Consider the following 15,937-nt stretch of genomic DNA (forward strand, 5'->3'; position numbering starts at 1 on the left):
ACCTGCCCCGCCCCCAGAGGCCCCGCCCGTTCTTCCTGACTGTGAAGGCTCCTGGGAAATGTAGTTATCGCTCAAGCCGGGCGGGCCCTCAGGTTGCAATGCCTGCGGCACTTACTTGTACTGTGGTTATAATGGTTGGCTTCTCGGTAGTCTTACGATGGGCGAAGTGAAATGAGGGGCCGCTCGGTCGATTGGCAACCCGGGTTCTGTGGAGGAGAGTCGGCAATGCGCCTTTTGGGGGAGATATCCATCTTCTTCGCTTCTCCGGACAGCTCAGATCTTCTTTTCAGAGCCCCGGAGATGCTCCTCTCCCGCTCTTGGGCATCGCTGCAAAGGAGAGGGCGGGGGATCTGTCCCAGATGCGGGGTTTCTTCCCTCAAAAACTGCAACGGCCTCATCCCGTCGGGCGTTCACCTTTGGGCGGTCGATCGCAAGCGAGCCGAAGCCCTCCGACTTCCTTGGCCGGCAAGGCTGCCTTCTTTGTGCTCCTCCGGCGCCCCTTCGGCCGAAGAGAAGCAGAGACCAACCAGGGAATGGGACTGTCCCACAGGTGCTTTTTCAGGAGGCAACTGGACTTTGTTGTTTTTTCTTTTGAAGACGTTTCGCTTCTCATTCAAGAAGCTTCTTCAGCTCTGACAGGACAGTGGAGGAATGGAAGGATTTATACTCCTTGCAGACAGCTGGTCATTTGAATCCATTTTGAGGATAGTGTGGGAATAGGAATGGATTTCCAGAGGAATTGCAGACTACAGGAACCAGGAGCACTATTTGGGTGACCCTGAGCACACAAATAAGCCTTCAAGTTTTTCAACGTCTCTTCAAAAGGATGCAAATGACCAGCTGTCTGCAAGGAATATAAATCCTTCCATTCCCCACTGTCCTGTTAGAACTGAAGAAGCTTCTTGGATGAGAAGCAAAACGTCTTCAAAAGAAAAAACAAGAAAGTTCAGTTGCCTCCTGAAAAAGCACCTTTGGGACAATCATGACTTGGATGACTGAGAATCTCTACAGACTTTCAGCAAATGGACTGGAAGTGAAGCCGAGGTACTACTCCTTACTAATCATGATGGCCAGGACATGGTACTGTTGGGACCACAAAGAAGGAAACTCACTCCAAGTCAACCAATAGAAAATAATAGCTTTAGGCTCAAACAGTGTGCTAAACCACAGTTTGTCATAATCATGGTTTGTTAAGTAAGCCACGATGACTGGACTCAAATATGTTTAAGCTGAAACCACTTTTTATATAATGCCCCAACTTGCTTTTTCATAAGGCAACCAGGCTTTTTTTTTTTTTTTTTTTTGCTTGCTAGAAGATGTTTTTCTTCTCATCCAAGAAGCTTCAGAACTGAAGAAGCTTCTTGGATAAGAAGCAAAATATCTTTAAGGGGAAAAAAAATTCGGTTACCTTTTTAAAAAGCATCTTTGTGACAACTATGACCTGGATGATTGAGAATCTCCATAGACATGCTTTACAGTGACAGTATGGCTTGTGTAATGTGAAAACTTATTTTTTGCCTAACGTAACACTGATCCATAGCTGGTCCAACTAACTGTTCTGTCTTACCTGCTGGGCTAACGAAGGTGAGAAATAACACTTTCTCAACCTGTCCAGCCTTAAGTGTCAGTAACTCTATCAGTTTCATACATCTGCAATAAAACCCAAATCACGTATGGGCAATGACATCATGACACAATTGTCACTCTTAGATGGGTGACATTTGGGCAGTTTTGTATGGTCTTTGATTTTGCAATATTGCAAACCCACACAGGTACAAGTACCATGCAGATTAGGTTATGTATCATGCTAAGTAATCATTAACAATGATTTATTGAATCATAAAAATCTTGAGCCATTAATCAGTTTAAAAAGCTACATTGGCTAAGACTCTAAGTCAAAACATAATGTTTGCAGTATCCTAAACTTTGGCTAGGTTCATATGTCATGTCACTTAATCAAACTTAAGTAAAAGAAGGAATACAGGCAAAATGAATCAAACTCATGTGTAACCCTTGAGGTAAGCTCTGCCATAAGTATGCAAAGCATGGTGGTTTTAATTAGGCTACAGGTGGATTTTCTCATTTAATACAGGCCTCCATTTATACAAATAACAATACCTAATTAGTTTGTCACTGAAAGAACAAAGTAGACTGAGCCATATCTTGAACAGCTACAACAGAGATTTAATCATGTATGTTCAAACTTAAATGATAATGGGGATTTTTTTCACTGTTGGTAAAGTACAGGGGTTTGTTTATTACTACTGCAATCTCTGTCCTGCTGCAATTTGAAAATATGTAAGAGGCAGTGTTGGAATTAATAGCCTGCTTTAAGAAAAGCCAAAGAGTCTTTGAATCATTGATTTGTTCAGTGCTCCAAGTCACTTCTTCTTAAAGATAGTATCTAAATGGTAAAATTCATTATATAGACTGTGAAATGGATCAGGTTATTTAAAACAACACCACTAATGGTACAATATCTCAGCTGTCCACACTGATATGGGATATTGTCTTGGATAGTGTTATCAGTTCAGGACACCCGCTATGAATATTGATCCAGAGCTTGTAAGAGCCATCACTTGCCGGCGGGACAGGTCAGGGTTGACACCTACCTAGCTTCAAAGCAATTTAAAGACTACTTCAACAGAATCTTAATGTCTGCCTGAGCTGAAAAACAAAACAGCTCAGGCTTTGCCAATGTGTGCCTGCATATTGTTGACTATATTGTTTTAAAGCTCTTTAGCCCCAAAAATCCATGGATTATACTGTATTAAAAACTAATCAATAACTTTCATATATTCACTGGAACATATTCTGGATGAACATATGGCCATATTTTTTCTTTATCATGATAATGTATATGATAAAATAGGTAATACTGAGAAAGAAAGGAGAATCCAGACAAATGGTCATATATCTTGTTATTTTTAAATGAAGGTGATGTTGTAGGAGCATTCTAAAATACAACGAGAGCTACTTAATTTGTAGAGCAATCGGTTATGTTTGGTGCCTGATGTTTTATGGACTCATAGAATGGTATAGATAGGTTTTATATAGATTTTTGTACCTGTGTTATCTAGATTTTGTGATAATTACTCTTATTTAGACCAATTTTCTGAAATGTTCATCTTGTGTGACAAAGTTATATTTTTTCTGACTTTTTTCCAGAAAGTATCCATAAATATATATTTCCTCTGTAATTCTAGATAAGTTTAATCAAAATGGCTCAATGAATTGATTAAATGAGTCCTGTTCTTAGGTAAATATATACAGCTTTTATCTCTCGATCTTGTCATAAAAGCATAGCTATCTGTGTCCCTAGCAATACTATAATTCATTTCAATGGGATCTACTGCCATGTAAGGTACTTCTTAAGATGAGTAATAGTGGTAGAATCTACCTCAGGGAAAAGATTAAGATAGATTGCCAGATAAATAATGGCTCATGTGATTATTCCCATACAGACAATATTTATGTCATCTCCTGAAATCATTCATCAGTAAATCATTTTACCTAGTGCCCAGTGAGGTACAGGGTGTATTTTTTTAAAGTTAATTCCCCCCCGCCCTGCCCTGCTCATCTTTCATTTCAGTTATTTGCCTTTATTTCTGTTTTACAATATGCATCATGCATTCCCCCTGCATTTGTTTGTGCCTGTTGTAAGGAATGCCAAATAAGGACTAGTGTTCATTACTTTACATCTTTTTCTAAAGGTTGCATTGCAAGGAGCCAAACAAAAAAGAAAGAAGAAAAAAGAGGGGAAAATACAGTATATCAAGGATTTACAAAACATAAAAATTACATAAATGATTACAAACTATTAAAAGAAAAAAAAGAAAGCATTAAATTGTTATTCTTACAAAGATCTTCAGATTGGAACAAATAATTATATATCAGTTTTGGCACTTTCAGTATTAATAGTAGAATTGAATCTGAAATTTGCATCTTGCTAGTGTAAACATATAGCTGTAAATAAAGGGGTTCTGTAGGATAGTCCAAAAAGGCAAGTTAGTGGTTACATGTGCACAATCAAAACTTTGCCTCTTATTAGAGTACATCACTTCCTCTTACAGATGCCCCTGAGTAAAAAAGCATGATAAAGTAAACAAAATGAAATGGTTGCATCAGTAATAATATTCATGAAACAGCAAAGAAGTTGGTTAAAATACTTGATCTTCACTGGAAAAGCATTTCCTAGACTATTGCAACGTGCTCTACACGGGGCTGCCCCAGAGGTGGGATTCAAATCCCCCCAGTGGTGGAATTTTTTACCACCGGTTCTGTGGGTGTGGCTGGTGGGCATGGCAGGGGAAAGATACTGTAAAATCTCCAGTCAGAGGTGGTATTTGCCGGTTCTCCAAACTACTCAAAATTCCACTACCGGTTCTCCAGAACTGATCAGAACCTGCTGAATACCCTGGGCTACCCTACTCTGGGCTACCCTTGAAAAGCATCTGGAAGCTCCAGTTGATTCAAAATGCAGTGGCCCACATGGTTTTGTACAGACTTCCTTGTGTACATGTCACCTCTCCTGCTTCCTAGTGCAATTCAAGGTGCTGGTTGTCACCTTTGAAGCTCTTCATGGCTTGGGACCAGATTATCTGAGGGACCATCTCTTGCCAGTCACATCCACCTGACTCACTAGAGCGGAGAGGCAAGGAATGTTGCAGGTCCCTTCTCCTAGGGAGGTACATCTTGCAGGGCCCAAAAGAACGGTCTTTTCCATGGTGGCTCCCCCCCTCTGGAATGTCTTCCCTCTGGAAATTAGACTGGCCCTCACTGTGACACTCTTTCAGAACATCTTGAAGATGTGGTTTTGCCAGTGGGCCTGGGGAACCCAGAGTGGGATGGAACCCATTGAATGACTGATATGAGTGTGTGTTGTTGCCGAAGATGATGATGATCATTATCCTTTTATATTGTGTTTTTATTTCTTATAAGCCTCCTAGAATCGCCGTGTGCAAATAGGTGGCGAATTAGATTTTCCAAGATAAAGTAAAATAAATTTCCTACCTGTTGAAATTAAGTACTTCATTTATTCTTTAAGCAAAATTATTTCTTTATACATTATTAACATTGAGATAATAATTAGGCAACCTTCTTTGACCATTACTTTCAGTGGCCTTAGACATATGCAAGCATACATAGAACCAATCTGAAATTTTAAAAAGGGCAGATGTACGAATCCAATGTGCTGGATCAGGGCTTACTGAATAAATACTATTGGCTGAAGTTGTACAATGGTGAATACACATCTCATATTAGCTGATTTACTCCATTCATTGTGTATTAAATAATAGTTATTTTGATTTCATTCATACCATGTTTCAAATTTGATCCTAATGAGTTTAATGCAGTAACATGCAATGTATGCATAGTAGTGGGGATTACAGAATTCAGCAACTGATTTCTGGATGTTTTCAGGAATAGTTTTTCAAGTGGAAGAACTGTGTTTTCAGTTTAGTACTGATAGTCAAAAGAAATTCTTGGGGTCAGACTTGATCCCTGTTCAGTAGGCTCCACTCATGGATTTCATCTTTCTTTCTTTTTAAACAAAGGAGATTCCAAAAGCTGATGTTTTCCCATCCCTATCTTATGGGGACCAAAGGTTAGTTTCTCTGAAAGTAAAACATCAGAATATGTAGGGGGGTATCTGTATAATTTACATAACAATGGGAATGAATGTGGCATATTCTTTTGAGAGGCCAGCTGCTCCTGTCCTCTTCCCATCAACATCTGCTAAATTAATTTTAGTTTTGCTAATTAGAATATTTGCAATATTCTTTAAAGTGTCCAAAATATGTAATAAGATACCATTCACAAGATCCTGTGATCTTGTGGAAAAGAAGAAGAAAGGGTTCAGTACACTGAGGGACTCTCTCTGTGTGTGTGTGTGCGTGTGCGTGTGTGTGTATGTGGTGTTCCACATTTTCAGCAAACTTATCAGAGAGAATTTGATGTTTTGGACATGAATGTGTGTTCTAAAATTTCTACAACTTGTAATTGCAAAGGATATTATAAAATACAACCATCACACTGAAAAAAATTGGAACATTCATAATATTTATCAATTATAATCAAAGCTGCATGACTATAATGGATCACATTTAGCTAAATTCAAGATCTGCAGAATGTTTCTTCCATCATGACAAATTTGTTCTGCTTCCGTAAATACTTGCCATGCTCTAATGAAGGGACAAAATGTCCTAAATAAAACATTATTTCCAAACACGAGTGTTTGGCAAAGTTTCAGATTAAGAAAGGAGACAAATTTAGTTGGATTCATACATTATATAATGCCAGAACCAACAAACCATGTTACAGTTTGAGGAGAGTAGGAACTAAAGGAATACCCTCTTTTTAATGACTCATCAAGTGAGGGCTGACAGACCTAAAACTCCAAGTTGGTAATTTTCTCCTCCTAAATTTATTCCATACCTGCTAACAATGCTCTATTGTCCCGTGGTGAAGAAGAAATGAGAAATTATTGGCCTCCCAGTGCAATTTTTGAATGAAACATTTAAGTTTTGAAAACCTTCTATCTTTTGAAAAATGACCGAGCATGAGCTGCCAGTACCACATTATGACACTGCATTGTAATGGAAGATGTGGGTGGGTGGAGACGATGCAAGAGATTTTCATGCTCCTTAGTTGTTTCTCTAGATCAGAGGAGTGCTTTGAAATTCCTTTTTTTTTCTTTCAAATTCTGAATGTCTTAGCCCACCAAGGTTTCCCAACTACAGCTTGCATCTGCATTTGTAAAAAAAATTATTTTACTGCCGAAGCTATTCTACCACAGTTTTGAAATTAGTTCTCTTTTTCATTTAAACAGGTTGGTAGACAACAGGCAGGCCTGTAACCTTTTGGAAAACCAAGAGGAAGACGAACTCTATATCTTCACTATCAACAGTAGGATATGTCCCTAATTTCAACTTTGGCTCTATTAAACTCAGCATCAATTAACCTGGAATGAATGACTGAAAAAAAAATGATTTACCACTTACTATGTAGAATAATGGCTAACTTCTTTCCTTTCCTTTTCAATGTAAGTGAAAAGAGAATTTTCTTTTATCCAGGAATCATAAATAATTGAGCAATAGTAGGAGCCAATATGGTCTAAAAAAGTGGCTCTGTTTTCAAGAACTAGTTAGAAATTTTGCCTCTTTTTCGCCTTGCTGATCAAAATACATACCTTGCACTGATTTTAATGATTATAATTCTGACTCTTTGAATCTTTTAAAGATGAATTTATTCTAAAATTTGCGTTAATCTTTCTTTTTCCATTGGAGGGAGAGATGGGAGGTTAGGGGATGTGAAGTGTTAACCCAGAATCTTGTATATGTATTCCTTTTCAGAGGAATCAGTCCTCTTAAATAATCAGTCCTTTCTTTAAAAAAAAAAGCCCCTTGTCTTAGGCTACAGTCAGTGTGAATATATTTCCTGCCTCAGAATGATAGAAAACTGTAATTTCATAATACTCCTGGGGAGTGCAGGTATCCAAGAGTTATAAAAGATTTAGTTGTTGCCGATTGCCCATCCTTTTTGTACAATGATTAAGAATCATGAACTATTCTTTAAAAATAAATCAGGGACCATAAATGCTTTTACCACAGGAAATGATAAATACGCTGCAGTATACACATTTATTCTATGCGATAGGTTTTCATAGAATTCAGTGAGATGCTAATATTTCTGTGGGATTTCCTTCATAGAATAAATGTGTAGAGATGTGTAGGACATGCACTTCCTTTAAAGGGTCACAAGTTCTTCACTCCTCCTAATGGAGGCTGCGATCTGTAGTACGGCACTGGTTTAAATGTGATTTTTTTTAAAAAAAAACTTTTTGATATACTCCGCACGATAGCTTAAGCATGGAAATCTAGCATAGGAAACAATTTTCCAGAATCAAGTTATGTCGGGCTGTATTCAGAACTTCGGCTATAAAAACATCATGTAGGCCTCATATCGATGTACATATTTGATAGCCCTGTTAGGCACAAACCACAAATAGACCGTTTTTTCCTGACCTCACATCACTTCAAAGATTATAGTGGAAGCAGATCGAACGTTCACTTGAAACTGATAAACCATTATTAGTGTATATTCACAGATGTGTACTGCAATCTTTTTTTTAAAAAAAATTAATCTTGTTATAATCTTTCAGTGTGGGGGTACTTTTACCATCCCTTTGAAATTTAGAGTCTCACACCGCTCACTGACAGAGGCCTTTTAAAAATAATACTGCTTAGACTTTTTTGTGTTTTGCCTAACTAAAACCTGTGTTAACCCATGACACATTTATCTTAAAATAATGCTTTAATTTTTGAAATTTTTTGAAATAATTTAGTGTACCAAACTTATTGGCATCAGTCCTGAGAAAAAGGGGACGTGCATAAGCGCACTAACGTGCCTACCTTCTCTGTCCTATTGTTTCTTTTTTTTCTTATTCGTATCCATTTCATTTATTCATAACCAACTAACTTATATCTGTTATCTAACAATTATCTAACAATTGCTTGACAAAAAAAAAATTGCTCTTATTCTCTTAGCTGTGGGACACATTTGTGTGTCTCCCCTACTTTCAATGCTATCAAGGAAATGATGGTAGTAATTGGCTGGATTCACACATTGTCCTAAGTCTGCGTTTCTCAGCCTTAAAAACTTTAAGATTTGTGAACTTCAACTCCCAGAATCCTACAGCAGCATGGGTGGCTGGGGAATTCTGGGAGTTGAAGTCCACACATCTTAAAGTTGCTAAGGTTGAAAAATACTATCCTAAACTGTAAGTTTAGTAATTTGTCTGCCTAAATACATCATACTAAGTTGCCAAAATAAATAAATAACATCATGACTTATTGTAATATGCAAACTAATCTTATTCATTTTTTATTAAGAAGAAAAACAGGTGGAAAAAGAGAGAGGGAGGTAAGATCGCCTGGACCTTTGCGAACAAGGTAAAGCAAACTGCATGAAAAAAAACCTCACCTGAAAGCATCCTAGGGCTCACAGTTTGAACTTCTGCATGTTAATTTTGGAACAATTTTGGAAGATTTCAGTAGGACTGAGAATACACACCTGTATGTCTTTTGAGAAGTACCTGCTCTCAATTTCAGCTGGGCTTGCTCTAGGAGCATAACATTACAGTGTCTGGATACACAATAATCTGAATAACTGGAGAGACAGATTATATATTTATTCGTTTCATAGAATAGAATAGAATAGAATAGAATAGAAGTATTTATTGGCCAACTGTGATTGGACATAAGGAATTTGCTTTGGTGCAAATGTTCTCAGTGTACATAAAAGAAAAGATACATTCATCAAGAGTCGAGAATCATAAGGTACAACACTTAATAATAGTCATAGGGTACAATAAGGACTCAAATCATACTAGGAAACAGTTAATTTAAAAAATTGTAAGGATACAAGCAACCAAGTTATAGTCATACAGTCATAAGTGGGAGGAGATGGGTGAAAGGAGGGATGGGAAGATTAATAGTAATGCAGACTTAGTAAATAGTTTGACAGTGTTCATCTCACGATTAAGTGAATTCACATAAAAGTCACAATGCTGGGTACATCGATGTGCCCCCAAATCATCAGCCTAAAAGTTTTCATGAAGCATCCATTTTTAGCTCATAGCTTTTTTCTTGCCCATTTTACCCGTTAAAAAAATCTGCATACGCTGTAAAACTCTTCGAAACCAACTAAGTCAAAGCACTTGTCTTTTGTTCACAACCCAGCAGTAGTTAGACCAGGTTAGAATTCTCCATCCCTCCCGCTTTATCCTAGAGAAAGAGATCAACAATTCTTGGGGGGGGGGGGGGAAACTTTAAATGATTTGGGCTGGGCTGGAATTTTATATAATCTACCTGGGAGTAAACCTTGCTGAATTCAGCTGGATTTAGTTCCCATAGAGAATTGCACCATGAAATTTTCCTATCGTTTCACACGGGGGGGGGAGAAAAGAAGCTGCAGTCTGTCCCCAAGAACCGGCGTGCTTTTCTCTACGAGCTTGGGCAGACACGGAAAATAATAGTAACCACAACACCTACCTACTACTATGAACGAGGCAATTAGGCAGGCAGACCCTCCCTCCAATCGCAGCCCCGTTCCCTTGTCCAGGATGGACCCTCCTCCTCCGTCCCTCCTCCTCCTCCCACCACTCTTCCCCCCCCGCCCCGCCGCGACAGAGATTCCCCTTCTTCCTTATAGACGAGCATCTTCTAAGTCCAGGCTCGCTCGCCTCACCCGAAGGCGACCCCCGGCCTCTTATGGCCAGCCTCCTCCCCGGAATCCAGCCGTGCGTCCTGGGCCACCGCAGCCATCCTCGGAGCTCGGAGGGGGAATGCCGGACTGTCCGGACAGCGGGGCCAAAGGGCCCCCTCTCCCTTCGAAAATCTCCTTTTCCATCCTCGACATCCTGGATCCGCAGAAATTCAACCGGAAAAGCCCGTCGGCGGCTGGGGGGCGGGAGAACGAGCCACGGGCGCGGGGAGACCGGGGGAAAAGTTTGGGAAGAGTTGAACTGGAACCCGAGCGCCGAAGGAGCAAGGTCGAAGCTTCTTCGCAGGGTAGGTGCCGCGTTCCTCGGTTTCAATGAGATCCCGGCTCCTTTCCTCTCTTTCCTTTCGCTTTCCCTTTCCCTTCTCCCTTGCCGTCCCGAGTTCTTCCGTCCCAGGAAAGCATCAAACGGGGCTGCCAAAGGTCCATTGGACATCCAAGGCCTGCAGCTTTCCCAAGGCGCCGTAGCAAAGGCCACAGAGGCTGGCCAGACCCCTCCACCCTCACCCCCACCCCCCCAAAAGGTCAAACCTTTCGTCTGTTCAGGGACTGTCGCCCGCCTCCCGCGATCGTCTTTCCCGGGATCGCTTCCTGACAGCAGGACCTCACGATGGCGACTGCGGCCGCGGTGGCGGGGTGTATGCGATCCGGCTGCCTGCTGGAGATGCTGGAGGAGCGCAGGCAGCCGCCTCGTCCCCTTCTCAGACGCACTTTGGAACCGGCAGGTCGCTTTTGCTTAGCCTGTCCTTCGGATATTAGACTGCCTCCCCCACCCCCCGCAACTAACCTGACGCCCTCGGACTACAAGCCCCATCTCCGCAGCCAGCGGGGCTGACTGGGGGGTGGGGTGGGGGGCGTGATAGGAATTGAAGTCCTGCGCCAGTGACCTATTTTCCGTAAGAAAATATAAGCGGGGTTTGAATGAAGTTAAGAAAAGGGGGGGAGAGCGGGGAGAGAGGGAGGGAGAGAGACTGGAAGCTGGACAGCATGCCACGAGGTAATCCAGCAGGATTTTTGACAGCACTGTGGATTTCTTCCCGACAGGCAGCGGCTAAAATTGAATTAATGGGGGGGGGAGGGGGGAGAAAGATCGCCCGTAACAAATTAAATAAGAACCGGTCGACCTCAATGGCTCTTTTTATAAAGGAAGCCGGTTTAAGTGTTGCTCGCCAGCTTAGCTTTAGCTGAAAGGAGATCACGGGATTCAACGGGGCGTGGAAAATCCGCTCCACTCAGAAGTTACATACATACATACATACATACATACATACATACATACATACCACACACACACTTAAAAAATCGCCTTCTTCTGCCCTGCTCTTCTTAGCGGCCCCTGCCGGGTCTACTGTACTTTGCTGAGTTGGAGCTGCTGCGGAGCTCCCAGCCTCATCGGCCGCCTGGCGAAGCAGAGCCCTTTGCCGCATCTCGGGGAACGCGCGCGACCCAGCCTTGGGCCCGGACTGCGGTCTCCTTTAAGAGACCGCGAGAGAAGGCCGAGCAGCGAACCGGTTAGCGAAAGTTGAGGCTCTCAGAGCCCCTCACCCTCCCCGGGCCGGTAGGCAAAGGCGGCCCTCGGAGCCTGATTGGCATCAGGACGCGCTCGGCAAAGGACAAGCCAGATAATTGTTCCTGCGGTCTCCCCCCACGAGAGGATGTCTTCGCTCCCCCTTGATCGATATCCTATTACCGACTGCCGCGTATCTCCTTCCCACAGCTTGCAGGTACCGACTTCAAATCTCTTTCCCGACCTGCTCTGATCCTCATATTGTTCGATTAAAACTTAACTTTAATAGATGACATGTATCGATCCGCCCCTTCACAAATCTGAAACTCTATTAGGTCGGGGAAGAGAAAAAGAGGGAGGTGTGTGTGTGTGTGCGGCGGGGGGGGGGGGGCCCTAAGAGCCGGATTCACTTGTTCTTGCAAGGAGGGAAAAAAAAACCAACAATCCCACATCTTTACTCAGTTTTTAAAACATTTTGGACCAATACTTAATAATGTTAATAATATTTAACTGTATCTTCTCCCAATTTCCTCAAATTAGCTTTCTTATTTCTCTGATTGGAAAAAGTTATCTAGAATTTCAGTAAGTTTGATGGGATTGTAACTTTACCTTAAAAAAGGTAGATTTATGTATATTTTACTTTCAAATTTTGGTCAGATTGAGAGAGAGAGAGAGGGAGAGAGAGATGAGGGAGAGAAAGAGAGGGAGATGAGAGAGGGAGAGAGAGAGGGAGAGAGAGGGAGATGAGAGAGAAAGAGATGAGAAAGAGTTGAAGGAAAGAAAGAAAGGGAGATGAGAGAGACAGAAATGTAAGAGAGAGGGAGGAGAAAGAGAGGGAGAGATGGGGGATGAAACAAAGCTGGAAGGTGCATTACTTGAGTTTCTCTGCACCTTTCTTTTTCTAAATGTGGGAACTGGCCAAATTTTGAGTTTGGTCTGGATATGTTCAGAAGCATTGATTTTTGCTGAGTGTAATTAATATTAATGCTTCAGGTCAATGCCCTTCTTCTTCTGGCATATGTTCCAGAATTTCAGACTTATAGAAAAGTACTCTGATCATCTTCTGAAAATGTATTATAAATATCTATTCATTTGGTTTTTTTTCAGACTTGTTACTTATCCACCCATGTTTCTCTGCTTGAATCTGATTCTATTATCTATACCATCTGTTCCACATATTCATATATTCATATATTCATATATTCATATATTCATATATATATATATATATATATATATATATATATATATATATAATGAAGGAAAGTCTTCCTACCTGACGCATATGTTGAGCTATAGGCAGAAAGCAATAGTTAGACAGGTCAGGTGCAATCAAGGACTCCATCATTGCCATCAATGCTGTTTTATGTTTTGTAGATGTAAACTTTGATGGAGAAAGAGGAGAAAGTGATACAGCCACCCTGGAGGCATCTGAACAAGAAGAATCAGACCGGGAGAGGAACCACCTCACCCCGGTGGGGAGACCTGCTTCCCTCCACTCCCTTGATTTCCCTCCCTCTTCCTCTTCCTCGGACCTGGATGAACCCAACTCACCAAGATTATCCAAACGGCGCCGAGTGGAGCCCAACTGTGCCAAGCCTCGACGAGCCAGGACAGCCTTTACCTACGAGCAGCTTGTGGCTCTGGAGAACAAGTTCAGGGCTACACGATACCTGTCCGTGTGTGAACGCCTCAACCTAGCTTTGTCTCTCAGCTTGACGGAGACGCAGGTCAAAATCTGGTTTCAGAACCGAAGGACAAAGTGGAAGAAACAAAATCCCGGAATTGATGGCCTGATCCAACCAGGAAACAACAACGCTGTGACCCCAGCAGCAGGAAGTAGCAGTCCCAGCCCACCAGGGCCTAGCTCCTTGGCCTACCAGACTTTCTCATCTTATGCCTCGGCCAATCTTCTCTTTCCAACGGCAGCTTCCTTTCCCTTGGTGGCTGCTGCAGCAGCAGCAGGAGGAGGGGCCTTCCCTTCCTTCCTTCGCCCTGCTTATCTGACTCCATTTTATAACCCTCACCTCTAGAAGGATCAGCACCCAGATCAGCCTTCCTCAATTGGACAGCCTACAAGAATGGCTGAGGATAACGGGAATAGAGTTGATACAACTGGAAGGTCCCTTAGATGGGGGAACATCTGCCACGTTATGTTTTCTCTACTTCTTACATACATTCATCTCTTCTAATACTAACTTGATGATGCCACCATTACCTAGTTCTAGGTGTTTTGAGTGTTGTGATGGGGAAACATTAAAAGAAGGCTCCTCTAATCTCCCCCTCCCCAACATTTTTTGAGAAAACACACAACTGCAGTTTGAATCTATGAAATCCTTTTGGAAGTAGATTAATTTAATTTAGGAGTATGGATTTATTTAAAAAATGGAACCAGAGCTGCTATACCGTTCAGTATTTGGTATTTATATGATTGTTGATCCCTAATCTATCAAGTATGAAAGAAGGCACAGATCCTGTGGATTTAATAGTCAACAAGAGTGTCCAGTTCCAGTTCTCCTCCTGTAATTTAATGTCCTCTGATGCACTGAACCAGGCAACATTTGTTCCCACCTGTGTTAAATGTGCTATATGCTAAAGCAAGCTGTTTTTCCCAGGGGCCATTGCTGCATGACTTTACTTGACTTTGAAGTCATTCCAAAAAGTACAGGATATGTGTTATTGTGGAATATGCAAAATGTAGATTGGAAATGAAGGCAATATTTTAATAAAATGTGTATTGTACTATATTCTCTTATATTTTAAAGCATCTGTTCTTGTGGTGGGCGAAAGGCCGTCTAAATCTCAAGTAGAGTAATTAAAATGAGTTAAAACTGGATAATCCAACACAGGTTAATTCACAAAATAAGTCTGGCTTTCAGATGACACATCAATTTATGGTTTAATAAAGTTTACCAATTGCCTGAATTTGCACAGTATGCAAACAAGTCAACTTTATTTTTAAACTAATGTGCTGTGTGAACATAGCTTTATAATCTAGGAATTTTGCTGTCTGCGCTGTGAAGTGACTGTATTAACACTCTGCACTAAGTGAAAATGTTTTTAATTTGGTTTATGCTGATTATCCTTTACGATCACAACATTGTAGTTAATAAGACATATTTTATAGTTTAATGCCATGTGCTTGCCCAACTGGCTAAAAATCCTGGCTTAGTGCAATGTGTAAACCCAGCCATGGTGATAACTAAGTATTCTAATGTAGCTATCTGAGAATAGTACAGGTTTGTCCTTTATTATAATTGTAAGTGCTAATTTGCTTGCATATTGTGCAAAGCAAGGATTGCTTTTACAATAAAGTATTGAATAAGGCCACTGGCTGAGTTTGTTCAAGTTATAGTAAAGCATGGTTTGCAAATCGCAAATCTAAAGGTAAAGGTTTCCCTTGCACATTCATGCTAGTCATTTCTAGCTCTAGCGGGTGGTGCTCATCTTTGTTACAAAGCCGAAGAGCCAGCACTGTCCGAAGACATTTCTGTGGTCATGTGGCTGGCATGACTAAACACAGAAGGTCCACAGAATGCTGTTACCTTCCCACCAAAGTGGTCCCTATTTTTCCACTTGCATTTTTACATGCTTTCAAACTGTTAGGTTGGCAGAAGCTGGGACAAGTAATGGGAGCTCACTCCGTTATGTGGTGCAAGGGATTCGAACTGCCAAATGGGCGACCTTTCTGATTGACAAGCTCAGCGTTTTAGTCACTGAGCCACTGCATCCCATTGATGCAGTGCCCACAAAACTAATGAGATTCTCTAAACTCATGAAAAGGTCTTACCTGGGCAGAGCTGGAATTTTTGGGGTAAGAGGACTGGTCCGGATCACTCCTTATGCTTTCTGGACTTGAGCTCTGCTTACAGAAGTCTGATGACAGCCCAACTGGTGCTCACATTCATTTCTGCAGCTCGGTTGGATGAATCTGGGAAAGATTTGCCATTCATAACAATATACCTTTTACAAGAAGAGATCCTGCAGAATTACAATATGGTTCTAGCCTTTCTTTTTTCCATTTACGCCCCACTGGTTGGCTGAGGACTTCCTTTTCAGGGTAGGGTCTAAGCTAAGGGATGTTTACAACTTAAAAAGTAATTGGATTTCTCATATGTGTTGTTTTATTAGAGGGCCAGACAAAAT

The 15,937-nt window shown here is 41.2% G+C and overlaps 1 protein-coding gene across 1 annotated transcript; it reads left to right on the top strand.

Moving 5' to 3' along the window:
- The first annotated feature begins 10,194 nt into the window (after positions 1 to 10,194).
- NKX1-2 (NK1 homeobox 2) lies at positions 10,195 to 14,538 on the top strand. The gene is made up of 2 exons (XM_026704978.2): positions 10,195 to 10,574; positions 13,169 to 14,538. Exons 1-2 carry the CDS (start codon positions 10,349 to 10,351, stop codon positions 13,822 to 13,824), a joined length of 882 nt encoding a protein of 293 aa, XP_026560763.1. The 5' UTR covers positions 10,195 to 10,348; the 3' UTR covers positions 13,825 to 14,538.
- The last annotated feature ends 1,399 nt before the right edge of the window (positions 14,539 to 15,937 follow it).

This window comes from Pseudonaja textilis, chromosome 4, assembly GCF_049901715.1.
Source record: "Pseudonaja textilis isolate UNSWEBS1 chromosome 4, rPseTex1.2, whole genome shotgun sequence".
NCBI lineage: Eukaryota > Metazoa > Chordata > Lepidosauria > Squamata > Elapidae > Pseudonaja > Pseudonaja textilis.

What these genes read in the sequence shown, in the direction of transcription:
- NKX1-2 (XM_026704978.2), top strand. Translation starts at nt 10,349, where the DNA reads ATGCCGGACTGTCCGGACAGCGGGGCCAAAGGGCCCCCTCTCCCTTCG. An exon ending in GGTCGAAGCTTCTTCGCAGG is followed by an intron (nt 10,575 to 13,168) that starts GTAGGTGCCGCG and finishes TATGTTTTGTAG; the next exon opens with ATGTAAACTTTGATGGAGAA.